The 27,747-nt window shown below is 34.7% G+C and overlaps 1 protein-coding gene across 1 annotated transcript; it reads left to right on the top strand.

Annotated features, from left to right (window-relative positions):
• On the top strand, positions 1 to 27,726 carry NUP54 (nucleoporin 54). The gene is made up of 12 exons (XM_010969305.3): positions 1 to 155; positions 3,804 to 3,887; positions 3,977 to 4,126; positions 11,028 to 11,254; positions 12,094 to 12,281; positions 12,982 to 13,178; positions 14,850 to 14,904; positions 15,332 to 15,425; positions 20,136 to 20,243; positions 24,219 to 24,338; positions 24,649 to 24,759; positions 26,894 to 27,726. The coding sequence occupies exons 1-12, from the start codon at positions 89 to 91 to the stop codon at positions 27,020 to 27,022; spliced, it is 1,530 nt and encodes a 509-aa protein (XP_010967607.1). The 5' UTR covers positions 1 to 88; the 3' UTR covers positions 27,023 to 27,726.
• Positions 27,727 to 27,747: the final 21 nt, after the last annotated feature.

Below are 27,747 nucleotides of genomic sequence, written 5' to 3'. Positions count from 1 at the left end.
TGATCCGGGAGCGGCTTCCCCGCCGGATCGAAAACCGGAGTGCACCGAGTGTCGCGGGAGCGGTACCTCAGTCCCCTCCTCCCGCGACATGGCCTTCAACTTTGGGGCTCCCTCGGCCACCTCGGGTACTGCTGCAGCCACCGCGGCCCCCACGGGTGAGTTATACCCCAGACCTTCTCCCGGAGAGGAGGGAAAACCTTTGGTCCGGCCCTTCGGTCCGAGACTTTAGGGCTTGGAGTCCTGGGGTCTCCTGCCCGCGCGGAGACTAGGGGCTTGGGAAAAGGGCGGGCGGCTGCAGAGCGGGCCGAGGCGGCTCCTGAGGAGGCCGCGGGGGGAATGGAGGTCCAACAGGGAACTCGCGCGCCGCGGGTGGGTACCCGCAGGGCCCCTTTCCTTCTAGGGTTCGCTTCCCGCTGCCACGGAATCGGAGTCGGAGAGCCTGGAGGCGGCTCCTCTCTCCCTTTGCCGGAGACCCACCCTCCCCTCCCCTCCCCACCTCAGACTCCGGGACTGGCGGGAACGCTCGCCTGGTTCCTGCGCTGGGCTCCGCGAGGGTAGGGCTGTGGAGCCTTCGGCGCAGCTCTGAGGCTCCCTCGGCCCTGGCCTTTTTGGTTCTAGCTGCGGGACTATGCGCTCCTGCTCCCTCCTCCGTCCCCCGCCTCCTCTGCTGTCTTTGGAGCAAAGTCAGGGTTTGTCTTTGTTCACTTCTGTGAAGCCTCGTGCTGACTCTTCTAATCCGTATGTTGCTTTCTTTTCTTTTTCTTATTTCTTCTTTTCCCTCTCCTCTTTTAAAACTTTGTTTGTTTCTTTGCCTACACGCCTATCAGGATTTGGTGGGCTTGAGACTGCCAACTCCACCGCCAGTGGGTTTAATTTTGGGGGTTTCGGATTAACTGCTAATCCTGCAGTGAACTTTAATATTGGGAGTTTCGGTGTTTCTACTACCTCGGCGACTCCATTCAATTTTGGTAACAGTCTGGCAAGTGCAGGTAGATATGCGGGTCGTCTGTGTAACGAATGTTGGGAGCTGGAGTCCAAGAATATTTTGTGGTTCCTAGAGTTTGGGAAAGAACAGTGACTTTTCTAATAAGGAAAGGAGATTTATTTCCTAATGTCTAATCAAAAACAGTTATATCAAGTTTTGACTGCCTTTAAAAAATTGCTTTGGGGAAATCTTGCAAATTATAATGTTCCTTTGTTAAATTTGCATTCAATTGAACAGAATATGCCTTCCAAGTGATAAGAATTTGGAATGGATTATTATTTTTGAGTAGAATGTATCTTCCAAATGATTAGATATCTCCTTCAAAGTATAAGCTCAACAGTCAGGCCCATTTTCCTGGAATTCTTGGACTCCTGCAGTCATTTTTTCATTTTTCCTGCATCTTTCATTGGAATTTCATTTGACTGTCCTTGTGTTTCCTGAGAGAAACAAGTCTTATACGAACAGCGGCAACCTGTCTTGTTTTTTAACCTGTATAATAATAATGTGTTTCTTTGGTCAACTCAGCAGATTAGGATACATTTCTATAAGGTAATGTGATTATGGAAAGAATCCCCAATTCTTTACTGGATTTTTTTTGAGAAATGGTCAGAGAGAGCAATTTAGTTTATTGTCAGATAGTATTGGGTTCTAAAAGGTAGGCCAGACATCTTTGTACTCAAAATAATTATGAAGATTTTGGTATCTATATGGATTGTTTGAAGTTCACTGGAAATTTGCAAAACACAAACTATAATGTGTGTATACATTTAGATATAAATTTAAAATAGGTCTGTGTGTACCTTGCGTACAGTGACCGTATGGAAAAATCTTGTTCCTCAGCTGCTCGTATATGAATTTATTGTTCATATTCTCTTACATTATGCCACTTAATGCCCATGCCAATTATATGCATTTGATAAGCATGAATTATTCCCTAAGACTTATTTGGGAAGTCTGGCATTTTGTGCAGTTACTTGTTACTGCTGTGTGGCTATTACCTTGGCATCTAATTTGAAAACATTTTGAAGAATACTTAAAAATTCCAAAGATTAAATAATCCATTATCATTAAGGTATATTTGAAGTGATCACATATTACTGTTTGGATGTTTGCTTTTTCTCTGTTTGCTTAAAATTGGCACTGGGTAAAACAGAAACATTTTGAAATTTGTGTTTCCAAACAAACCCACCCAGCTCGTAATTCAACAACAATAAACCAACCTGTTGGTATTTGCTTGATTTCATGTTCATTTGGAGTTATCACTGTTAAGCTTTGAGTTGTGGTAATATAACTGTGTTTTAACTACTTTTATGTATGTTCATTAACTTAGTCTTCAGCAAAGGGCTGATAGAAATTCTTGTCTACTTTTTAATTTTATTCCCTTGCAGATCCATTATTACAAAAAAAAATTTGTTATTATGGAGCATGTTAAAGATATTAATGTTTTTATTGTGTAGCCAGTTCAGAATATAGCTTAGATTTTCTATGAAAGTTAGAAGTAAGAAAAGATTAGGAACAATGTTCAGTACTTTAGGTGATTTTTATCAAAATGTTTACAGTTTGCAGTACTGCAGTAGAACCCACAAGTAAAATAAGAGTATTTGGTTATATCTGCATGCAACATGTAGTCGATTGTTGAGTAATTTTCCAAGTCAAAATTATATGATGATTATAATGGGTTGTTTTTTTTTTTGTCCTTGTATCTTTTATGTTACAATATTGATGAATCTCTGTCTCTTATGCCAGAAATACATGAGATTAAAAGTTAGAGGATTTGTCTTAAAAGTTTTTCTTGGCACCACATTGGTAATCAGGTAAAGACTGACAGAAAGGAAAGTCCATTTCATTCATATGTCAGGTTAGATATGGTTTAGATTAATTTTGATTCTAGATTTAGCTAAAAATGAAATTTCTGTATCTGTCAGTTACCAAACTGTGGTGCAGTGCCCTGTGGTAGCTTTGCTCTCCTTCCTGGCCACTGCCTTCTTCTTGTGGGTTTTTTACCCTTAACTCTTCCTTAAAGAAACACATTCTTGTTGTATAGAAGTCAGTATATTGGTATGTTTCATTTGAAAAGTTGCTTAGCCTTGTTGGGAGATTCAGTAGAAATATAAGCTAAAGTAAAATATACATGAATTCACTGAAGCCAAAGTTGCAAACACAGTCTGCTGATATGCTCTGTTTGTCACACTGTTTTAAAAACATTCGAGTTAGTTGCAGAAAATCAATTGAATTAGACTTTAAATTCTGTAAATTTCACATAGAAAATCTGTATCTTCTATTTCTCTTGGGAGAAAATGGAAATATATAACACTATTAACCTACCATTCTTCTGTAGCAGTAATCTGCTGGAATTTAGGAACTGCTGCCTTTTTAAAAAACTGTTCACATTGGTAAGTTCTACCAGTCAGTAAACACCTAGAGTATTTCACTCTTTAATGTTAGCCTAAATCTTGTAGGTGTTTGAATTTGCAACCCCTACTCTAAAAGTACACTCAGTCATTTTAGAGTGTGTTAAACCTTAGGCAGTAGGCTTAATATGTTTTCTCAGCTGTAACTGTTAATCACCTCTTCAGTTGAAAGGTATATATTGCATTGTGGTGTTTCTACTTTACTTAGTCGCTCATTTCTGCAATGTATTGACTTCTTGATTAGTATAGTTTTTAAAAAATTGATGTTGAAAGTAGAGAAAGGAAAAATCACACCAATATATTTCATCTTTATATAGAGCAATTACTTATATAATTTGGAAAAGAAATTACCTCATATGTATACAAAAGATTCTTCCTTTCTATTTATTTATCCTTTTTTTAATTAGGTGGGTTTGGAGGATTTGGGACAACATCTACAACAGCAGGTTCTGCATTCAGCTTTTCTACTCCAGCTAACACAGGTGCTACTGGTAAGAAGATATCAAACTATTTGTAGAAGCAAATGAGCTAGAGGTCAATTCTTTTTTAACTTATACAATTTTAATTTTTTTATTCAAAGGACTCTTTGGTGGTACTCAGAACAAAGGTTTTGGATTTGGTACTGGTTTTGGCACAACAGCTGGAACTAGTACTGGTTTAGGTACTGGTTTGGGAACTGGACTTGGATTTGGAGGATTTAATACACAGCAGCAGCAACAGCAACAAACTAGTAAGTATGAGATTTTCATTTTAAAATATAAAGCCACAATATAGGTAACATTACTGAGTACACTATTCAAAACATTTTAGTGGGTATCTTTTTTTTTTTTTAAGAATGATAAATATATTATATTCCACAGGATTCCAAAAGCTACTTCTCATGTTTATATATGATGGCAGCTGGGGAGAAGACAGATTGGCATGATTAGGATTAAAAGACCTCTGTGTTTAGTATCATTCCATTAAAATTTTTTTGTTGTTGCTAAAAATAACACGAGAATAGAAAACGACAAAATTACAGCTCAAAGAATTATATATAAGGTGAATGCCTTTGTCACTTGCCCATCAGAGAAAATATATGTTGATTACTTTCTTATTTTTCTTTATCATTTTGTCACTTAGGTGTGTAAACAATACTATTTAGTTTCATTTATCTTTAACCTCTGTAGGTTCCTCTTTTAGCTCTCTTTTTAAAAATTTTTCAATTTGTTGAAGAAATCAGATCATTTGTCCTGGAGAGGTCATCAGTCAGGACTTTAGTGATTGCATTCCTGTTGTATAGTTTTCATATCCCTTTGCCCTCTGTATTTCTTGCAAGTTGGGTTGGATCTAGGGGGTTAATTATGTTGATAGTTAAGTTTTTTGTTTGCAAGACTACTTTATAGATAGTGTTGTATTTTTTATCAAGAGGCATATCATGTCTGATTGTCTCTACATTTTGTCATGTTAGCAGCAGCCATTGGTTATCATTACCTAGATCCATTAATTCATTAGGGGTTGCAAAATGGTGTTATTCCAACACTATGACTCCTTTTTCATTTATTTTTTGGAATACTTCAATAAAGAGAAACTTTACCTCATCCACTATAGATGATTCTTCCCCTTTATTCTTAGTTTTCAAAGTAAAGAATTGGTTCCTAATCATTCTCCAAAGGGAACTTTTTTTTTTTTTTTTTTTTTTTTTGATGTCAGGAACTCAAGTATTTAAATTATTTGGTGTTTTTTAATCCATTGTAGTTTTACTTATTGATGCTTAAATTGTTCCAACTTTGGCTAGCGTAAGCCTCAGGTTGGTTCCCAAATCCCTTTAGACACAAGTGTAGAATTAGTCTTTGATAGCTTCCTTACTAGCTGGTATGGCAGTATGTTCCAGGGTTATCTTATATGGATTAATCTATTTAATTATCACAAGAACTTTATGAAGTAGAACTCTTTGGTATCTCCATTTTATAGGTGAAGAGAGGAAACTGAGAGAATTGTGACTTTTCCATATACCTCCTAAGAAGTAGTATAAGAACATAAATTCCAGTTCTGTGACTTCTTTTGTAATTCTTTTTCTTTTCCATAGTCTGCGACCTCTTAAAATCACTTTTGTTTCATCTTTCTTAGATAACTTGATTGATTGTCTAAAATTCACTTTACTTAGACATTGAAGATTAGTAATTTATTAAATATCAATTTCAAGAATTATCTAACCAATAGGATAAAAATAATAGAATTATTCCTCCAGAATAATTCCAGAATTTTTTTTTCTAGAGTTACAATTGTATCTTTCCTACTATCCTCCTGCAAAAATACACATAGTTTGATGGAAATCCAGGTAGTTAAGGAGAAGAAAAGAAAAGTGAAGTTTTTTCTTTGTTTCTTGACATAAAGCCTCTCCAACTGTAAGTTATTATAGTTGCATTTACTTTTGTTAGGAAAAGTGGGAATTTGAATCTGGTGCTATTCATTTTCAGAATGAAAAGGACTCATTCAGTTAGATAGCAGCCATTTGCTGAGTATATGTTGTATGTCAGGCACTGGGTATATAAGGTTGAAGACCATAACCCCTGTTTATAGCCTGCAAGGAGATAGATTAGCAATTAGATAGAATAATATACATTAAACTATAAAAAATATGTATGTGTGGGAGCACTAAAACAGACCCACACAAGTTGCTATGGAATACAGAGGGAGAGTTGAATCTTAAAGGAATTAGCCAGTTGGATAAAGTCAGAAAAGGGTATTCCAGACAGAGGGAATAACATTGACAAAGATATGACTACATGGCACAGCATAATGGATTTGGGGCCTGCTGTTGTAAGGAGTTTGAGTTTAATCTGCAAAAATTGTGGAGGTTTTGCCTCATTTTATAAAACTCCTGCTTGTGTGCAGCACTTGCAGTCTGGTTACACCATCTCTGATGTGTCTAATTTCAGTTACCTGCTGACTTCCTGGACAGTACTTCTTATTCACTGAAAACTTTGGCAGCTGGCTCTGAGTCTTGCTTTTCTTTCCAACTTGTGCTTTCAGTCTGGTTTATTTTTGTACTCAAACAGCTATGCCATCTACCTTTTTATTACAAAGAACTCCATTTCACTTTAGCCACAATTCTTACCTTGGACTTTGGCAACATCTGAAACTGTTCTAATTCCATGATCACTAATGTAAACATCCCACAACCTATTGCTCTTTTAGCCTCCCTTTTCAACTTCCAGTATAGCTGTTCTTAGATCTCATTAGAATCTTTAGACCCATGACACTTTCTGCTTTTCCATCAGCTCCTTCCTGTCTTCTATTTTCTCTAATTAGCTTAGATTCCTTGTCCTTCCATTTCGGTCACTCTCACTATATGCTAAACTTCCTTATCCTTGTAGCATGTCTACCTGAATAAACCACCCAAGCCTGTGTAAGCCCAACTGTCTCTAGATACTGCTTGAGAAAATCACACAGTATAAAAGATTGAATAGTACCTCTAAATTCTTAATCACCAACCCAAGTTGGGGCCTCAACATTGCCCGGCAATCCTGAGAATTTTCTGTTTTCCAATTATTCTTCCACTTTCTATAAATTATTTTAAACCTTTATTCTCTTCACATCTCAGATTTCCCTGTTCTCACTTTCAGCAGATGGCCTTGACTTCTACTGCACAGAGAAAATAGAATCCCTCATTGTAATCCCTTCAGCTGCCCACTACTGGATCTGTCTACCTCCCTCTGAACCCATCCTTTTCTCTTTTCACCGGTGCCCTGGATCTCATATCCTCCCACCTTCTGGTGACCTTTGTGTTGTTGATTATTCTGCCCAGCAAACACCCACCCCATTCCACCTCCCACCCTCCACCAAAAGAAAAAGTCTCCAGCTTCTCTATCCAAGGATTCTTCTCATCCACACTTAAATAATCTGAAGTTTCTTATTTCTTAAAACAGTAACAACAAAACAAAACTACTTTAATCTCCCATTTCACTTCGGCTGTCATTCTCTTCCTTCGTAAACTACTTGGAACAGATGTAGAAGAATGGGATTGTCTGTTACCTCTTAGTCTGCACTAGTCTGGTTTCTCCTTTCTTTACCCAATCAAATAGTTAAGGTTATGAATCATCTCAAATCCAATGAACATTTACTGTTCTTTAATTGAGAAAAATTCTAACACAGAAAAATAGAATAATAAAACAATCCCACATTCTACCAAATAGATTCAACAAAAGTCAAAACTTGCCATATTTGCTTTACCTCCTCCTTCCTCCCTTCCTTTTTTTTTTCTTTTGAATTGCTGAAATACTTTAAAGCAAATCCCAAACATGTCATTTCACCCTTACTTTACTGTGTTACTCTTAAAAACATGGAATCATTTCAACTTACAAGTAATAACTCCTTGGTGTCATCTAATACCCAGTCCTTAATCAAATGTCCTCTTATGTCTCAGTAAAGTTTCCTTCAGACAAGGACCACACATTCACTTTCTTGTTATGTCTCTTAAGTTTCCATTTAGTATAGAGAATTCCCCACTCTGGTTTTTCCTTACTCATGAATTACTGCAGAAATTAGGCCATTTGTCCTGTGAAATGCCCCATTCTAGATATGTTTGTTTCCTTATAGAATCATTTAGCTTTATCCCCCATATTTGTGGTAAATGAAGTTAGCTTTAGATACTTTATTAGATTTGACTTTGACTTTTTGGCATGAATACTTTGCAGGTGGTGCTGTGTGCTTCATGTTGCATCATATTAAGTGGCTGTCTCTCTCTTAGAGATGCTCAGTGGTTGATCAGTGGTTCAGGTGGTGAGAGCCAATCTGTCTTAGAAAGTTCCCCATCACTCTTTAACCTAGTGGTTTCATTCATTGATGGTCATTGCCTCAATCAATTATTTTATTAGGAGTTGCAAAATGGTGATTTTCTAATTCTGCCCTCTCTTCTACACTGAAATTCTTCTGTAAAAGGAGTTTTTCTTCATCCCACCAAGATTGCTTAGTCAGCCTGAAATACAATTTGTATAGGAAAGGCATGGTAAGTTCTTTCTTAATTGACAGTTTTTGTAAGAAGTTGTTGGTGGCCTGATTATTTCCAGTGGTGTCTAAGGGGTTGAGATTTTATAAATTTTTAATTTTTACTTTAAAAAATCATTTTGAATGCATGAGCTTTAATAAATTGAATGTGTTTTGAGTTGGTTGCATTCGTTATTCTTTTTGATGCTCAAATTGTCACATTTTTGGCCAGTGTAAGCCTTTACCGTCAATGATAGCCTGGTCTGTTTTTTTTTTTTTTCCTTCCTTATTGTTTAGTGCTCCTTACTGCTTTTGCCAGCTTGTCTTCCCCTCTTTGCCACAGGAATTTTGCACATACTGTTCTTCTTTGCCACTGCCCCATGATCTGACTATGTCCTTTAGACCTTAGCTGAAGTTCTAATGGAACAGCTTTCTCTTGACCCTCCTGCCCCAGGCTTGATTAGCTACCTCATTTAAGACTCTCATAGCCTCTGTACTTCTCCCAGGCACTTACCACAACTGTTAATATTTGTTTTATGTGCTCAGTTTGTTTAAAGAACCAGTCTTGTTTACTGCCATATATCCTTAGTGTTTGCCTCTATCTCTGACACTTAGTAGGTGCTCAGTAAGTATTTGTTGAATGAATGAAAGTATGCATGTATGTAAATATGTATGATATGTAAAACCAGGAGAGACTGTATTATCCTGAAATCTAAGGAAGGAGAGTTTTTCAAGGAGGATGTGTATTCAGTGAAAGTAGATTTTCTTTGGGAGCTGAAAGAATAATCAATAGCATGAGACCCCTGAAAAGGTAGAAAGGTATAGATGTCTAACATGCTAAGGCTTTAAAAGAGACTATTGGATTTTGTTATTTGAGTTTCTCAAATGCCTTCTAGTTAGTGAGCTCTGAGTAGACTAGTGTGGTGGAATCCAGTGTGAAGTGTCAAGGGGGAGGCTGAATGTAAATTAGTATAGATGATAGTTTGTTTATCTTATTTAAAAGTTGAAGAAGGTAAAGCCTAGGAATTTCTTGACCAAGACTGCAAAGTGAGCTTATAGTAAACCAGTATTCAAGTCTTCTGGCTTCTAGTCCAGTTCTTTAGCATTTTCATATATGCCCACTTGGGAATTAGTAATATTCATGTGGAAGGTTACAGCAGCCCCTCTCTAGCCCTTAGAAGCCCCATTGGCCTTGTGGTACTTACAGTCTTTAGAGCTGAAAGAAAACTTAAATATCATCTAATACAGTAGTCCTAAAACTCAGGTCATTTTGGTATTATCTTCATGATTTTTCTTTTATCTACATACCGTTTGTATTGTTAAAGGATTTTCTTTAAATCAATTTACTTTTAAACATTATGTTTATTTGAAAAGAAAGATTCAAACTACTGCTATAAGTGGAAAATCAGTATAAAGAAAAGATAACTGAAAATAAGTACACAGAAAATATAATAGTGTTAATAAATTCTAGCTAGATACTTTGCTTTGAGCCCTGAGCCTTAGATTTGTTCTCCCCTTTGTTGACAAGTGAGATAAGCAGATGACATGAGGCATTAAAAGCATACGAGCACCAAACAGACTTTAAAAAAAAAAATGTATTCAGTAATCAAAAGAGAAATTTTTACATAATTCAGTCTATTTAGTGACTTGGCTGTTGCTTGACGGCTGTAATTTCATGTACCGGGGGTACTTATCTACTAACACTTTGGAAATAACTGATCTGATACAACTTAGCCCTTTCCTCTATTGGAGAAATTGTAGCATAGAGAAGATAAGTGACTTGCCCCAACTTATGCAGCCAGCTAAGCTTTAGCTTAGAATTTGTCCATTTGTTGTCTTTTTCACTGTATCTTTCTTTATAATAAGAGAAGGAAATTGTTTATTAAGCTGACATTGACATAACATTGATATAATGACTCTTTTTGCTTATTTTGTATCCTAATTTGTATTTATTATACAAATAAATATAACAACAGTAAACGTTGTTTAAAAAAAATTCTGCAACTTCACAAACTTTACTCTTTTGGTGTGGATCTAATATTAATATCATGGATCTAATTTGTGTTCTGATAATGGAATTAGTTATATTAAGATGATATTAGAAAGGCAGGTTTAACATTCTGAGGATTGACTTAGCATATTAGTTTCCTATTATTGCTGTAACAAAGTGTCACAAACTTAGTGGTTTAAAACATACTATCTTACAGTTCTGGAAATCAGAAATCCAGAAATGAGTTTCCCTGAACTAAAATCAAGGTGTTGACAGGACTGTGTTACTTCTTGGAGCCTCTAAGGGAGAATCCGTTACTCTGCCTTATCCAGTTTAGATCCAGAGTCTCTGCATTCCTTGGCTTAGCTCCTTCTCCATCCTCAAAGCCAGCAGCATAGCATCTCCACATCTCACTTTGACTCTGACTTCCCTCTTCTCTTTTAAAAACCCTTATATTATGTTGAACCCACCCTGATAATCCAGGATAATCTTGATTGATTTAATCACACCCTTGAAGTGCCTTTTGCTGTGAATGGTAACATAATTTATAGGTTCTGGGGATTAGGACATGGACCTTTTTTTGGGGGTGGAGGGCATTATTCTGCCTACCATATCTAAGATATGAATTGATTGATTTTTTTTTGGAAAAACTAATTTTGGGGTATGTTTTTAGCATTAGGTGGTCTCTTCAGTCAGCCTACACAAGCTCCTGCCCAGTCCAACCAACTGATAAATACTGCAAGTGCTCTTTCTGCTCCTACGCTACTGGGAGATGAGAGAGATGCTATTTTGGCAAAATGGAATCAACTACAGGCCTTTTGGGGAACAGGAAAAGGATATTTCAACAATAACATTCCACCAGTGGAGTTCACACAAGAAAATCCCTTTTGCCGATTTAAGGTATTAATACTACTTTTGATCTTTACTTGAAGATTGTATAAGAAAATATGATATTTGGATTAAAATTATACAAAAAAACCAGTTGTTTGGTTTTTTAGTACTCCTTGAACATGTATAATAACATTTTTGTTTAAAAGTACAGAAATTATAAAATTGAAGTGATTTCTTACATACGTGTGATTGAGATAACTAGAATACAACTGAAGGAAGGTGTGATTAGAATGTAACTTCTAGCAAGAAAAAACTTTAACAGAGGGGAAATGGTCTGCTTGGCACCTATGAAGGGGTGGCCTAAAACTAGAATTCAGTGGTAGCTATCTAACGTTGTCCAAGAAAGTGCACCTAACCAGCAGGTGGGAGTAACTGCTTGGCATGTGTAATCCTATTGTCACTATAATAGCTGGATGCCAAAGTTGCTTTCTTTGTTCTCATTCTGTGCTTACTGAACAAGTTTCTCGGTTGCATTTGGCTTCTCAGAGATTCTGTTCGTTAGCCAGTGAGAGTATATAGCTCAACTTGGTGATCTCTTTTTCATAAAAAATTAATGTATTGTAATCCAATTTATATGTCAGCCTCTTTTGCGTTTTATTGGCCTATGTCAGTCTCTTAAACTTAATCAATGTCTGTATAAGCTGGTGTTTGGAGTTGCAGGGCTGAGGCTTTATAATTGTGTGACCTCCTAGGGCATAAAGTGGTAGGAGGAATCATTACATACTCCCTGCATTACCAGACATTAAGCTGTTTTCCCTGTTTTAACACAGATACTAAGCTATTAATATTAAACATCTGATTTAAGATCTGTACATATTTTTGATACTGTTTATTTTGTCATTCCACAGGCAGTAGGTTATAGTTGTATGCCCAATAATAAAGATGAAGATGGGCTAGTGGTTTTAGTTTTCAACAAAAAAGAAACAGATATTCGAAGCCAGCAACAGCAGTTGGTAGAATCACTGCATAAAGTTTTGGGAGGAAACCAGACCCTTACTGTAAATGTAGAGGGTATTAAAACATTGCCAGATGATCAGTAAGTATACATTAAATACACTGTATATTTCTGTGTGCTTTCCTCCAAAGAGAGTGATCAACAGTGTTTTTACTGCTAAAGCACAAATTAAACCTCAAAGCAAAATACTATTTCTCAGCTAGTGATTCTTCAGTATTTATAGAAAAATTTGTTTAAAAGCTTTTTTCTTAATGTTAGATTTCTTAACTTATTAGATGCTAATAATTTCTCAGATTTTTCATTCAGAAACAGGAAGAAACACTAATCATGGCTATGTGCAAATCAAGGGCCACAGAGACTTTCTGAAATGTTTTAACTGATTACTGTTCATGTTCGTTCATGGATAAATATGACTAACTTCCCTCGTCCTGTGTATAACTGTCATACTTAGTGACAAGACATTTGCTTTGGGATATTTTGGGTTAGGAGAATTTTTGTTGTTAGATATAATAACTGAAATCAGATTGCACTTTTTGGTCTTAATTGCAGTGAAGCAACCCATAAGCTTCAACAGAATCTCCACAAAGTGTTTCTTGATTTGGGGAAAAAATAACATTTACATAGGACTTTGCAGCTAAGCATACTTTTTGCAGTCTATTTTGTCTCATTTTAACTTTATTTCTGAATTCAGCTAGCACTCTTCTAAAATCACATGCTGCATTGATACTTGTGACTGTGAGTTATGTGCTCCATATTTTATAACTTGGTTATTTTTCCCCAGGACAGAAGTTGTCATTTATGTTGTTGAGCGTTCTCCAAATGGTACTTCAAGAAGAGTTCCAGCTACAACGCTATATGCCTATTTTGAACAAACCAATATAAAAACACAATTGCAGCAACTTGGTGTAACCCTTTCTATGACTAGAACAGAACTTTCTCCTGCACAGATTAAACAGCTTTTACAGAATCCTCCTGCTGGTATGTTTCCAAAGTCATGGAGTTAAGGAAATGAAAGATTTAGAAATACATGCTTCCTCTGTTTTGGGAGATGTTGGCACAGGTCATTAATGTTAATAAAACCAGTGTCAGCTTATCACATGCCTTCTTATTTGGAACATAGTATTGAATGTTTATTCATTCATTTAGTTTTTTCTATTATATAGCTAATATGTTTGTTAGAAATTTTGGTAAATGATGAACTAAAGAAAAATAGTCCATAATCCATCTACCCAAAGGTAATTCAGTCTTGATATTTTATTTTTATCTACCTTATGTCTTGTTTTAACTGAGTATTCAAGTAAAACCTGGATGTGTTCTCACTATAAAGATTCTAGATGGCATAACTAGATTGACTATGTTAACAGATCTTCTTTACGTCTCTTTCCACAGAAGTAGCTACTATTAATAATTTATTGTACTTTATTAGTCCTTTATCTGTGATTTTAGTATAAGCATGTTAAGTCATTAAAAAAAGGATTCTATATTGTACATTTACTGCAGCCTGCCTTTTTACTTACGGTATTTCTTAGTACTTTCTATGTCAGTGAATGAAGATAAATCTTACTTTTTAAAAACTGTGTGGAATACTGTCGGTGTACTTTACTGTATGTAACCTCCAGGTTGTTTCTACCTTTTCACTATTATATACTGTGCAACAATTAACATCTTTGTAAATATGTCTTAGAACACATGAGCATGCATTTTTTTAGAACAGACCTCTAGTAGTGAAATTTTTGAGTAAAGATTATCTATACAGTCAGCCCTCTGCATCTGAGGGTTCTACAGCCCCAGGTTCTACATCCACACATTCAACTAACTGCAGCTCCAAAATAGGGGAAGAAATTCTATAAAGTACCAAAAAGCAAAACTTGAATTGCTGTGCCCTGGCAACTATTTACATAACATTTACATTGTGTCAGGTATTATAAGTAACCTACAAATGATTTAAAGTATATGGGAGGGTGGGCATAGGTTATTTGCAAATACTACACTGTTTTTTCACAATGGACTTGAACATCCCCAGGAAAGTGGGGTTGATCCTGCATCGGATCCTCTCTGGATACCAGAGGGATGACTGTACTTTATGTATTGTTACATACTGCCAGACTGCTCTTCAGAGGAAGTTCTGCCATTTACATTCATAACAGGAATGTGTTATTTTTCTCATATTTTAAATTTTTCTAATGTTTTCTCATTTTGCTCTATTTTTGCCAACAGTGGAGATTATTAGTCTTTTAAATTTTGCCACTGATTGCAAAAAATTAACACTTATTTTCATTTGCATTTCCCTGATTACTACTAAAGTGGACCATATTTTTTGTTTATTAATCACTTGATTATAATTTTTGTGAGTTACTTATTGATATCATTTGCCCAGTTTCTATTAAATTTTTTGTCTTTCTGATTTATAGGCGCTCTTCCTATATTCTGGACGTTAATCTATTATCCTGTAGGTTATAGATATTTGTTTTCAAGCTACCCTTTTTTTATAAGCTTTATCCTACAATTTTTTTTTGTAGTGGTCATATTTGACAGTCATTTTTCATTACAGCTTCTAGGTTTTGTATCTTTAGGAAGGCCCTTCCCATACAAATATTATAAAAATGGGAAATATTTCCTTTTAGAAAAATGATTTCTTTTTTGTGGTAGGTGTTGATCCTATTATCTGGGAACAAGCCAAAGTGGATAACCCTGATTCTGAAAAGTAAGTGTATCTTCATCTTGTTTCCATATAAGAATTATTTACTACTAGGGAAGCAAACAAATGCAAGCTGTTAACTATAATTCTTATATTTGATGTGAGTTTATTTCCATTTTCATTGCTTTTTAAAGAATGTCGATTATGGTAAGGCAGCATAGCATGGTGAAAACATTAAAATCTGAGGATCAGTCCGTGATTATTTACTTGCATTTAATAATGCAGTTTTTGACCAAACTATATTTCCTCATTCATAAAATAAGGAGGTTGAGTGAAATCTCTGTGGTGTAACATTATTGATTTCATAGTCATAGATCTGCCTTTGAACCCTGGAAATGTAATATGAAATTACATGAATGTTATTATGAAAACCTTACTTTGTATTTTGTAATATAGGCTTAGGTATGAAAATTGACCACTTGCATTTCTTCAGGTTAATTCCTGTACCAATGGTGGGTTTCAAAGAACTTCTTCGAAGACTGAAGGTTCAAGATCAGATGACTAAGCAGCATCAGACCAGACTGGATGTAAGAACTCATCCTCCGGCCCTGGGAATGGTGTAGGGGTTACACACACTTCTTTCTATACTATGTGATAGAGTGTATACTGCTAATTAATAATTAAAGTTTTATACAACTTCTTTCTTTATTATAGAGCCTCCAGAATGATGTGTATCTGACTTGACATATTTTAACAATGAATTTAGAATTGTTGACTTAACAAATTAGACTTATTTTCAATTCCAGCCAGAGAATGCATATTATTTTATTAAACACTTATTTATGGGGCCTTATGAAAATGAAGGCCACAATTATGATATGTTGTCATAATATATTACGATTTTAGGTTAATGAAACAGATTTAAGTTATTGTATGCTTAAATCTACTTAATATTTTCTATATTTTTTTATTGAAGTATAGTCAACTTACAATGTTGTGTCAATTTTTCTATGTCTGAGTCTGTTTCTGTTTTGTAAATAAGTTCATTTGTGTCTTTTTATAGATTCCACTTATAAGTGGTACTGTATGGTATTTTTCTTCCTCTTTCTGCCTTACTTCACTTAGTATAATAATCACCAGGTCCGCCCATGTTGCAGCAAATGGCATTATTTTATTCTTTTTTAAAATAGACTTTTGTAATCAAATGCCTAAAGGTTCTTAAAGGTCACTTCCAGATTCTCTTACATGGAATTCCTAATTATTCATTCAGACTCTGAGTAATGAAAAGCTTACTATTTATGAAGCAATGCATTTCACCATCGGCTAGCTCTAATTGATACAAATTCCCTTCCTGTATTGACTCAGAATCTGCCTTGCTGTAATTCATACACATTTTCTCTGGCATGCTTTGTGGGTAATCACTGTGTTCCTATGACAGCCCTACAGATACTTGAACATCATAATCGTTCTTCCTTTTTAGTATTATTTTCTCTGGCTGAAATTTCCAGCATGGTTTTTGAATGTGACATGATTTCCAGGCCCTCACTGTCTTAGGCAGGATACATTGAATTTATAGGCATCACTTTTAAAATGAGTTGTTCATGGTACTATACATGAGGTATGTCCAGAGTTCTTCAGAATAAGGCCAAAGAAGCTATTACTTGTCTTTGTTTTTATCAGTCTTGCTAGGGGTTTGTCAATTTTATCAATCTTTTCAAAGAACAAGTTTTGTTTTCAATTTTTTTCTAGCTTTCTGTTTACAGTTTCATAAACTTTCACTCCTGTTTCCTTTATTCTGCTTGCTTTGGGTTTTCTCTTTTTCTAGTGTCTTAAAGTCGCAGCTTAGGTTATTGAGACATCTCTTATTTTCTAATAAAGGCATTTAATGCTGTTAATTTCCTTCTAAGCACCGCTTTACCTGAATTCCGTAAATTTTGATGTATTTTCATCTTTGATTCATTCAAAATATTTTCAGATTTCTGTTGAGAATCCTATTTGACTTGAATTTTTTGACTAGTGGATAACTTAGAAGTATGTTTCATTTTCAAGTGTTTGGATATTTTGCTGTTACTCTGTTGTTGCCATCTAGTCTAATTCTGTTATGGTCAGAGAACTCTGTATGATTTTAGTTCTTCTAACTTTGTAAAGGTTTTTTAACCCACATGCCTATGAAAAGAAAATGGATTCTGCTGTTCTTGGAGTTTTCTGTTAGTGTCATTGAGATCCATTTGGTAAGTGGTTCAGTTCTTCTATATTCTTGTTGATTTTTCTGTCTACTAGTTACAGTGTAAAAGGAGAGTTGAAGTCTCCAGCTGCAATTGTGGATTTGTCTTTTTCTCTTTTCAGTTCTATCAGTTTTCCTTCATGTATTTTGAAGGTTTGCTGTTAAGTACATATGTATCTAGGATTGCTAAATTTTCTTGGCACATAGACTTTTAGTATTCTATAATGTTCCTCTTTACCCCTGGCAATTATCTTTACTCCAAAGTCTGCTTTCTCTGATATTAATATAAATAAAGCCACTCTAGCTTTCTTTTCATCAGTGTTTTTATCGTGGTATCTTTTCCCATCCTTTTACTTCTAATGTACCTTTTTTTTTGGTATTTATCTATTTATTGGTAAAGGACATTTCTGTTGTTTTGTATGGAGTACTGATAATGATCAATCAAAATTACTGAATCTATATCTTGGTGCACATATAGAAGAATTTCTTTAAGATATATCTAAAAATGGATTTTTAGGTCATACCTTCATCATATTTTAAGTAAGTTTTTTGTAGACAGCATAAAGTTTAGATTTAGGCCTCCAGCTTATTAACTGTTCCCTCTTTTTTTCCTGTTTCCTCTTTTCTACTTTCTTCTCGGTTATTTGGACAGTTTTTAGTATTCTGTTTTTAATTTATTGTTATTTCTACTGTCAGTGTTTTTAGTGGTTGCCCTAGGGCAGTAGTTCTCATTGGGGGTTGGTGGTGGTGATTTTGTCCCCCAGGGCGCATTTGGTAACATCTGGAGACTTGTTTGGTTGTTACAGCTAGGGTGGGAGGCGGTGCTCCAGGCATCTAGTGGGTAGAGGCCAGGATGCTGATAAACATCCTACAGTGTACAGAACAGTACCACTGCAGCAAAGAATTATCTGGCCCATATTGGTAGTGTTAAAAGTGAGAAACCCTTCTCTAAATATTACAATGTTATGTCCTTACACCACAGCATATAGGCTTTTCTTGGAGTTGTCGGCACGATGCTCACTTCCAGATTTTGGGCTGTGTTGAAACCAGACTAGGGGACTACCTGACAGGAAAATAATGGTAAACTCACCACCAGTTCAGTGGTCCTTCAAATTCATGTCTTCTTCCTCTTGCCACTATTTATTTTTCAAAGTCCTCAGGTACGAATGTGCATTCTGTTCAAGTTTTACAGCTGTCTTCAATGGGAGAGATACAGTGGCATGTACATAGTCCATCTTGTCCAGAATCAAAATTGTTCATATCTTTTGCCAATTTTTCTCTTGGGCTTTATATCTTTTCTTTTTGAATTTCAGGAGTTCATCATTTATTTTAGATTTTAATCCCTAGTCTGTTTATAACATGTCTCCTACTTTTCTCATCTTTCTGCTAACTCTGTCTTTAGTATCATTAGTTGAACAGAAAAACCTTAATTTTAATGTAATGATATCCATTGATTTTTTTTTTCTCATGTTTTCCTTTATGGGAATTTGCTTAAGAAATCATTCCTCACCCACAGTCTGAGTCTCCTACATTTTTTTCTAATAATTTAGTTTATCCTTTCACATTTGAGTCTTTTGTCCACATGGAGCTCACTTTATATATACTAAGTGGTATGAACCCAACTTTCTCTAAAGAGTGGGTCAGTTTTTCCAATGTCATACACAAAAAACTGATATTTTCCTCAGTGACTTATCAAAGCATTTATCAAACAAAGTTCCCATATGTATGTGAGGTAGTCTGTTCTTATATTAGTTTCGTATTTTTTTACTCTTATGGCTTTGTAGTATATCTTAAAGATATGTGGTAGAATGAATCTCCAATCTTTGTTCTTTTCAAATTTTTAAGCTCTTATGGATCTTCAGTCTTCTGTAATAGATTTAAAATGAGTTTGTCAGAATGGTAAATTTTAGTTAGAATTACATTAAATATATAATTTGTAGATAATTGAATCTTGACAATATTAAATGTTTCCATCATAAACATATTTCTTTACTCATTGAGGTCCTTTACTCATTGAAGACATACTCAAGATTCGACCTTTGGAACAGTTTTAAAATAAACTATATAAAAATTATATGCATTTTTTTTTCTTGGTTAATTTGTAGATTGTTTTAGTGTCTGTCAGTAAATACTGTGAATGGTAACATTTCTGTTTTTTGTTAGTATTGCTCGTATCCAGTAGTAGTTAACTCTTGTTGTCTAGAAACCCTGCCGAATTTTCAAAACTGCAATTGAGGGGTGGGGGTGGAGGTGCCTGGGTTACATAATAAATAATGAGGATGGCCACCTAATTTTGTGCCTGCCAACATGCCTGGCATTGGAAAATTTCCTTAAAAGGTGACATGTGTAGACAGACACGCTAAAATGTGTCTTGTACAATCTTCTTACCCTTTTACTTATAACATCTCAACATAAGCCAGTGACACAGAATGATTAAGTATGATAGGAAAAATTATGGGCTTAATTCCGATTGGGAAGCTTTAATGAAATGAGATTTTAACTTGCTCTGTAAGGTTAAGATTTTCATAAGGCAAAACAGTAGGATTTCAGCCCAGGCAAAGAGCAAATCAAAGACCCAGGGGAATAAAAATGTCTTCAGTTGTGTGATTAACAGCCATCCTTTCCCTCTCCACTCCAAGCATCTCCCCCCATAGTATTTTGTAACAGTTAATATTGGACTATACTTTCAGCATGTAGTTATATTTAATTATCTATTAAGGTCCCTTCTGCATATCACTTTATAGATCTTTTTCCATTCATGGCCTGGTTGTTGGCTCTGTTCCATAGTATTACTTCAAATTCCTTAATTATTTCTGAAGTGTATGTTTTACTTTTCTGTATACCTTGCCTCATCACTAAATTTCCTGGAGCTTAAAGAAATCTTTGAATGATACTTTTTAACTTTTAGGTGTACAAAAGGGGAAGAAATATAAAAGCAGATTTAAAGGGAAAGAGTTTATATTTTGAGAGAGAAATCTCAGGCTTATCTTAGAATTAGACTTTGCTTGTAAGTGAACCTGATAAAACAGTTGTGATATCAATACTTGATTTACCTTTATTTATTTTAAAACAGATCATATCTGAAGATATTAGTGAATTACAGAAGAATCAAACTACGACTATGGCCAAAATTGCACAGTACAAGAGGAAGCTCATGGACCTTTCCCATAGAACCTTACAGGTAGTAATTTGGATTTTTTCCCCCAATACTTATAAGACTATATGCATTATGGAAGTGTTAAATGTGGATTTTTACAATAGAAGAAAAAAAACAGACTAAAAAAAATAAGAGTAAAACTGAAAGTACCAGACTTTCTCAATAAAACCTAGAAGTTGGAGGAGAGGTCCCACAAGATGGGTGAAGAAAGTGAAAATATTCTAAAATGCACATTTTATTGAGAGGGTGGGGGAAAAGCAGTGGAAAAATAAATCATCTTAGTGTAAAAAGAGCATGCATCAGATCATTAATAGTTTTCAGAAAAACAAAAATACAGTTTTGATTTTGAGTGTTAGAAAAGGGAGTGCAGCCATTAATGAATGAAAGCAACAATAGAACTTGCAAGTTAACAAGAGGGAATAAAAGAATGAATAGCAACACAAATTCAAATTATCATGAAAACAAGTATTATATACCAGAATCAGTGGGATATACAGCAAAAGCTGTACTCAGAGTAAAACTTACAGCCTTAGAAAATCTTCATTTTTTTTTAAGTGCAAATGAAAAAAAATAAAGAACTTAGTATTCATCTTGTTATAAAAATTCTATCAAGAGCTAAAAGAAACCAGTAAGAGAAAAATAAAGAAAATGAGTGAAGCAGAAAAAAAAATCATATATAAAAAGTAAATTGCGAAGCTGTTACTTTGAAAAGACTGTTAAAATGGCTACACATAAGTGAAGAAGGAAGGAAAAGAAGACTCATCTCATGAGCCTGAAGAATGAAAAGAAAAATCAAAAGTGAGAAAGGAGACATTACCACAGATATACACAACAGAGTAAGAAGATACTGTGTGCAGTTCAGGGCAGTAAGTTTGGAAGTTAGAACATGATTTTCTAGCAAAATTGAAATTACTAAACTTGATCTACAGAGAAGAATCTTACATAGGCAACTACCATAGAAACAATTGGGAAAGTTACTAAAAGTCAACCATGGAAAAAGCACCAAGGCCAGATAGTTTCATTGCTGAATTTTGTCTAACCATTAAAGAGCTAATTCTAAAGTTACTTTATTTCAGACAAAAGGAAAAATAAAGACAACTGCTTTGTTTTTTTTAAACAGCTTTACTGAGATATAATTCACATACCATACAATTCACCTATTTAAAGTGTATAACCCAATGATTTTTATTATATTCACAGTTTGGTACAACCATCACTACAATTTTAGAACATTCTCAGTATCCTAAAATGAAACTCCATACCCATTAGCAGCCACTCCCCATTTCATCTCAAACCCCCTAGCCCTAGGCAACGACTTTGTTTCTACATATTTGCCTATTTTGGACACTTCCTATAAATAAAGTCATATGATATGTGGTATTTTTTTGACTGGCTTTCTTTCATATAGCATATTTTCAAGGTTCATTTGTGTTGTGGCATGTAACAGTACTTGATTCCTTTTTAGGGCTGAATAATATTTCATTGTATGAATATACCACATTTTAATTTATTCATCAATTGATGAACACTTTGGTTGTTTCTACTTTTTGGCTATTATGAATAATGCTTCTATCAACCCTCATGTACAAGAGTTTGTGTGGATGTATGCTTTCATTTTTCTTGGGTATATAAACCTAGGATGGGAATTGCTTGGTCATGTGGTAACTCTATATGTTCAACTTTTAAAGAACTACCAAACTGTCTTCTGGAGCAACCTGACCATTTTACATCTCTGTTTTTAGTACCCCAAAATAAAAATCTATAAACAGCTAATTCTAATAGGGATGCAAATTACGCTAAGTGAAAGAAGTCAGACTGAAATGCTACATGCGGTATTATTCCATTTATATGACATTATGCAAAAAGGCAAAACTAGAGATGGGTAACAGCAGTAGTTGCTAGCAGCAGGAGGTAAGGGGAGAGTGACTACCAGGGCAGGAGGTAACTTTCTAGTGTGCTAGAAATGTTCTGTATCTTGATTGTGTTGATGGTTACCTGTGTTTGTCCAAATGCATATAACTGTACACCTGAATTTTGAATTTTGTTGTATGTGGATTATACCTCAGTAAACCTAACCAAAGGAAGCAAATGCAGAAATTCTAAATAAAATATAAGCAAAGAGAATCCAGGTATTTATCAAATTCTAAAGGAATGCACTTAGACTCAGCAAGGTTTACTTCAGGAATGGAGGGTTGGTTCTCTAACAGGGTATCTATCAACATAATTTATCATGTCAACACATGAAGGGAAAATGTATGATAAAGACTAGTTGCCAAAAATGTACAGCAAATTTTCTAAGAAGCAAAGCAGTAGAATCACATTAAGAAACTAAACCCTGATACCCAATATTATTATTCACTGTTATTATGAAGGTTTTCATAAATAGAATGAGCAAGGTAGTTAATTAGTATAAACATTGAAAAGAGATCATCTTTTTGCTGATCACTTGGTTGTACATCTAGAAAACCCAAGGAAATAAACTATATATTTCATGCGGTAAGATAGCTCAATATGAGGTAAATGTACAAAAATCAGTGTGTCTTTATATTATTAATGGAAATAGGAAAGTACTCCATTCAGTATTATGAAACAACTATAAAATGCTTAGGAATAAATTTATGAGGAAAGTACACAGTCTGAATTAAAGTTTTCACAACTAGATAAATCATATTCTTAAATAAGAAGAAAATAGCTACTTTATAAAATTTAAAAATGATTTACAACTTCTAAAAAATTGATTAAAATCATTCAGTTCATAAATAAGGAAAAGTGTTTTGAGAATAGCTTCTGGGGGAACAAAAAATAGTGAAAAGGACTTGCTCTATCAAATTTTAGAACCTATTTTAAAGCTCTTGTAATCAAGTCAATATGAGATTGGAGTAGGATTGGAAATAAAGGCCCACAGAATAGAATGGAGAATCCAGAAATAGGTGCTCATGTATCTTAATATGACAGAAGTGGTAATTCAATTCAGTGGGTTTATTTAATAATTAACGCTAGAGTAACTGGCTATCCATCTGGAAAGTAGAATAGAATTAGACCACTGTATCACACCATGTCCAAAAAAGGTGGATTATAGACCAAGAAATTTATGAGGCTACATGTACAACCTAGAGGTTGGAGAGACTTTTGGCCAGAAAGCCACAAACTATAAAATAAAATTGACTATATAAGAATTAGAAAATTTTGTGGAAGAAAAAGATACCAGAAGCCATTTGTCAATAGTCAAGTGATTTCAGAAAAAATGCTGAATTTTCAAAGTGTTGATTTTAGTCATAGTGTTAATATTTATATTACATGAGAAGATCCTATAATTTGGCCCCCCCCCAAAAAAAATGCAACTGAAATATGAGCAAAGAATGTGTAAAGGCAGTTCACAGAAGAGCAAATGCAAAGTAGTTCTTAACCATTAAAAGATGGTCCTTTAACATTTAAGGGAATGCAGGTTTTAAAAAATTTTTGTGTGTGAGATGCCTTTTTACTCATCAGGCTGAGAAAAGTTTAAACATCATCACCTGTTGCTGACAAGAATGTGTGGAAAAGGGTAGTCTTACATGTGGATTATGAATAGAAGATCTTTCAGGAGAGCAATCTAACAGCTTCTGAAGACTGAAAACGTATTTTTAGACCCAGCAATCTCATTCTTGAGGGTCTATACCAGTAAATATATATATCTTTATGTATTTTTATATATATACTTATATATAAATGTTTATTACAACATTGTTCAGTGTCAAAACTAGAAACAAAATATATGCTTCTCAATATAAGAATACTTTAATAAATTATTAATACATGAAAATTATGTAGTCATTAAAAGTAACATTACTGTAACTTGCCTAATAAAAATGGGCAAACATTCAAATCTTGAACTGTTATGGTTCTTACTATTGTTAGTGTATTCAGCTGATTTCTTTCAATAATAGATGTGTAATAAAATTACTTGCATAACTGCAAAGAGATGGCTTCTGTTGATATTGGTGGGTTTTCTTTGTATAGGTGCTAATCAAACAGGAAATTCAGAGGAAGAGTGGGTATGCCATCCAAGCTGATGAAGAGCAGCTGCGAGTTCAGCTAGATACAATTCAATGTGAACTGAATGCGCCTACTCAGTTTAAGGTAAGCACTTGTAAGACCATGAAGCTAGAATTTGTTTTGGGTGGATCTACAGAGAAATGTTACTTAGTCTTCAAAAAGAGGAATTTTGTATACTTGTTTTTATTGAGTATTTGTTCTCTTTAATCAAAACCTCCTTTCTAAAGTAGACTCTTAATCGTGATGTTTGGGACTTGTCTTAATGTTTTAAATAATGTAGAGGGAGAATTAAAACATCTGATTAGAGTAGTGCCCATCCTTTTAAAATAAAACATTCTCTTTTAGAAATGCTTGCTGTTGTGAGCAGTTGTAATTCAATTCGGTATTATTTTAGGGCCGACTAAATGAACTGATGTCCCAAATCAGGATGCAGAATCATTTTGGAGCAGTCAAATCTGAAGAAAGATATTACATAGATGCAGATCTGTTACGAGAAATCAAACAGGTAAGTGTTGCACTAGAGTGCACTTTTAAAAAGGTGAGTGCACTTTTAAAAAGGTGAATTCACCACTTCACAACCATTAGGGTGTGTATTATCAACCCCCCCCCAAAAAAACCCCAACAGAAAATAAGTGTTGAGAGGATGTGAAGAAATAGAACCCTCGTGCACTGCTGGTGGCAGTGTAAAATGGTGCACACAGCTACTTTGGAAAACAGCTTCTCAGATAATAGACATAGGATCACCACATAGGCCAAGATCGAAAGCAGGGACTCAAGTATTTGTGCACCTGTGTCCATAGCAGCGTTACTCACAGTAGCCAAAACATGGACACAGTCTGCATGTCTGTAGATGGACGAATAAACAAAATACGGTATTTATATACAGTGGAATGTTAGCATTAAAAAGGAAGGAAATTCTGACACACACACAACAGCCATGGATGGACCTTGAAGGCATTATATCATGTGAAGTCAGTCAATTTAAAAGGACAAAAGTTGTACGGTTCTACTTTATGGGGCACCTGGAGTAATCCAATTCACAGAGAATGGAATAGTGGCTGCCAGGGGCTGAAGGGAAGGGGAACAGAGACAGTATTTCATGGGTGCAGAGTTTCAGGTTGGGGAGGTGAAAAAGTTCTACAGATAGACGGTAGTGATTGTTGCACATGACTTACTCAGTACCACTGTACATTTAAAAATGGTTAAAATGGACATTTTTACGTGATGTATGTTACCACACAAAAACAGTGTTATCATTTTCTCCCCCCACCCCCTAAAAAGATGAATTCAGAGGTAATACAGATACCAAAGTTCCCTTGACCCTGCTGCTCAATGCAGAGGCGGCAGCAGCTCTGAGGTCATTAGAAATGCAGACTTGGTCCTTACTCCAGACCTCCTTAATCTACATTTTTCAAGATTGTAGAGTGATTTGTATACATGGTAAAGTTTAAAAAGTTAATTCCTCTATATCTTTCCGACTTGTATGATGCCACATATAAACATGCAATTATTGATCTTGTCAGCCCTTGGGGACCTTGATGGAGGTTGGGGTAATCAAAGCTTCCAACCACCTGTCTAAGGCTCATTTTGTATGAAAAAGTTGGGAAGTACCTCTCTAGTTTATTTTCATTAGTAAATACAGATTGTTTTAATAAAACCTGTCTAGCCATTGACTGTATCTAAAAAATATATATTAGGATGGTAAACTTTGTAGAACATATTAGGTAGGATTAACTGGCATGGCAGGTTGGCAAGGCCCTGAAGATTATAGGGTTATAAACGTCATCAACAAATCTGATTTTATTATGTTCTGTAGAGTGGATATTGCTGTTTTATGCAACTAAAAGCTAGTTTGGCTCCTAGGTTCTCAGAAAGTATATATACACTAGATTATATTCCATTGTACCAATATTTACAATAAACTGAGAAAAATTCCAGCACATTGGAATAAAGAACTATATGAACGAGATTCTGTATGCAGTAAAATTGGGAATAATATAAACACCTACCTAAAACGATGAAAAGCAGTATATTGTTTTTGGGGTTGAATCATGGCTCATCACCTAGTTTATGACCTTGGGCAGGTTACTTACCTGTATCTCAATTTCTTTATCATAGAGAAGAGGTAATAATGGTACCCTGAAAAGGTATGTGCTCAAAGGGATTTTAAATGAGTTAAGTTAGTTAATACCCATAAAGCTCTTAAAGCTGCCTTAACACCAGAGAAGTTCTTTTTAAAATGTTAGCAATTGTAGTTCTCACCATTATCATCACTTTATACTTCGTACTTCAAGATACGGAAATCCTGTTTTCAGAATGATTATTTTGCTAGTCATGTATATTTGAGTACATTCTTGCATTGTTTTCATGTCATACCTTTTGTTTTTTTATCAGAGATTGATAAAAAGAATCTAAAAAAACCTGCATCTTTTGTAAAATTTGTAGATACTTTTATTGCTTTTTATAGTAGTATTTTACTGTAGATCATGTAAGTGTTAGCAAAGATACAGTACAATGTTTAAATATGCATATATTTAGAAAAGCTACTAACTGCTATATTGCTAGAAAAAGCCCTTTTTGCTGTGAGTAGCTTCCAATTTAATGGAGGAATGCATTAATATTTTTTTAATTCCTTCTAGCATTTGAAACAACAACAGGAAGGCCTTAGCCACTTGATTAGCATCATAAAAGATGACCTAGAAGATATCAAGTTGGTAGAACATGGATTGAATGAAACCATCCACATCAGAGGTGGTGTCTTTAGTTGACAGTTCACAAACTTGTGTTAAAGGTTTGTGAAATATATCCTCTTGTTATCAGACGCTCCTTAAGAATGAAACTGACCGTGTGGAGGGGAAAAAAAAGAAAACACTCTTCTCTCCTGGCTTGGTTTTTGAGATCACTGACCAATTATTAATCAAATCTGAAAAAAGTCACTTCACAGCTCTTTAAAGACAGCCTTTGAAAGATTTACATCTAAAAGCTGTAATTACTTTAAAAGTACATAATTACCAAAAATATGTACTATTGTACATTTTTACAGCAGCATTGTTCTTAACAATAATCAGTGTTTAATGATTATTCTTCACTGAGCCTGTGCTTTGCTTTCCATAGCAAGTAAACATGAAATATCTACTTTGCACATAACAAAATAAACCATATAATGACTTGGCTGTTGGAGATTTGTACTTCAGAATGTAAATGTACATCAGTTTTTATATTTGTGAATTCATCTGTGAGGAGAGTCAAGAAAATCCAAGAGTATTTAATGATTAATGTGGTTTTCTCATTCTATAAAGATTTGAAAATATATTTTTATATTATTTTACTTATTTGGAATTTACAGAACACACAAGCATTTAGGACATAACAAAACTACATTTTCTCATTTTTGCAACTTTTTTTGTTTTTTAAACCTTTTTATTTCTAAAAAAGATGAAAACTTATAAATAAATGCTTGATTATAATTTTATATACTTCTGTCTGATGCTTT

Source organism: Camelus bactrianus, chromosome 2 (genome assembly GCF_048773025.1).
Source record: "Camelus bactrianus isolate YW-2024 breed Bactrian camel chromosome 2, ASM4877302v1, whole genome shotgun sequence".
Lineage (NCBI taxonomy): Eukaryota > Metazoa > Chordata > Mammalia > Artiodactyla > Camelidae > Camelus > Camelus bactrianus.
Note: the sequence above shows the minus strand (reverse complement) of the source record. Positions and strands in the feature narration are given on the sequence as shown.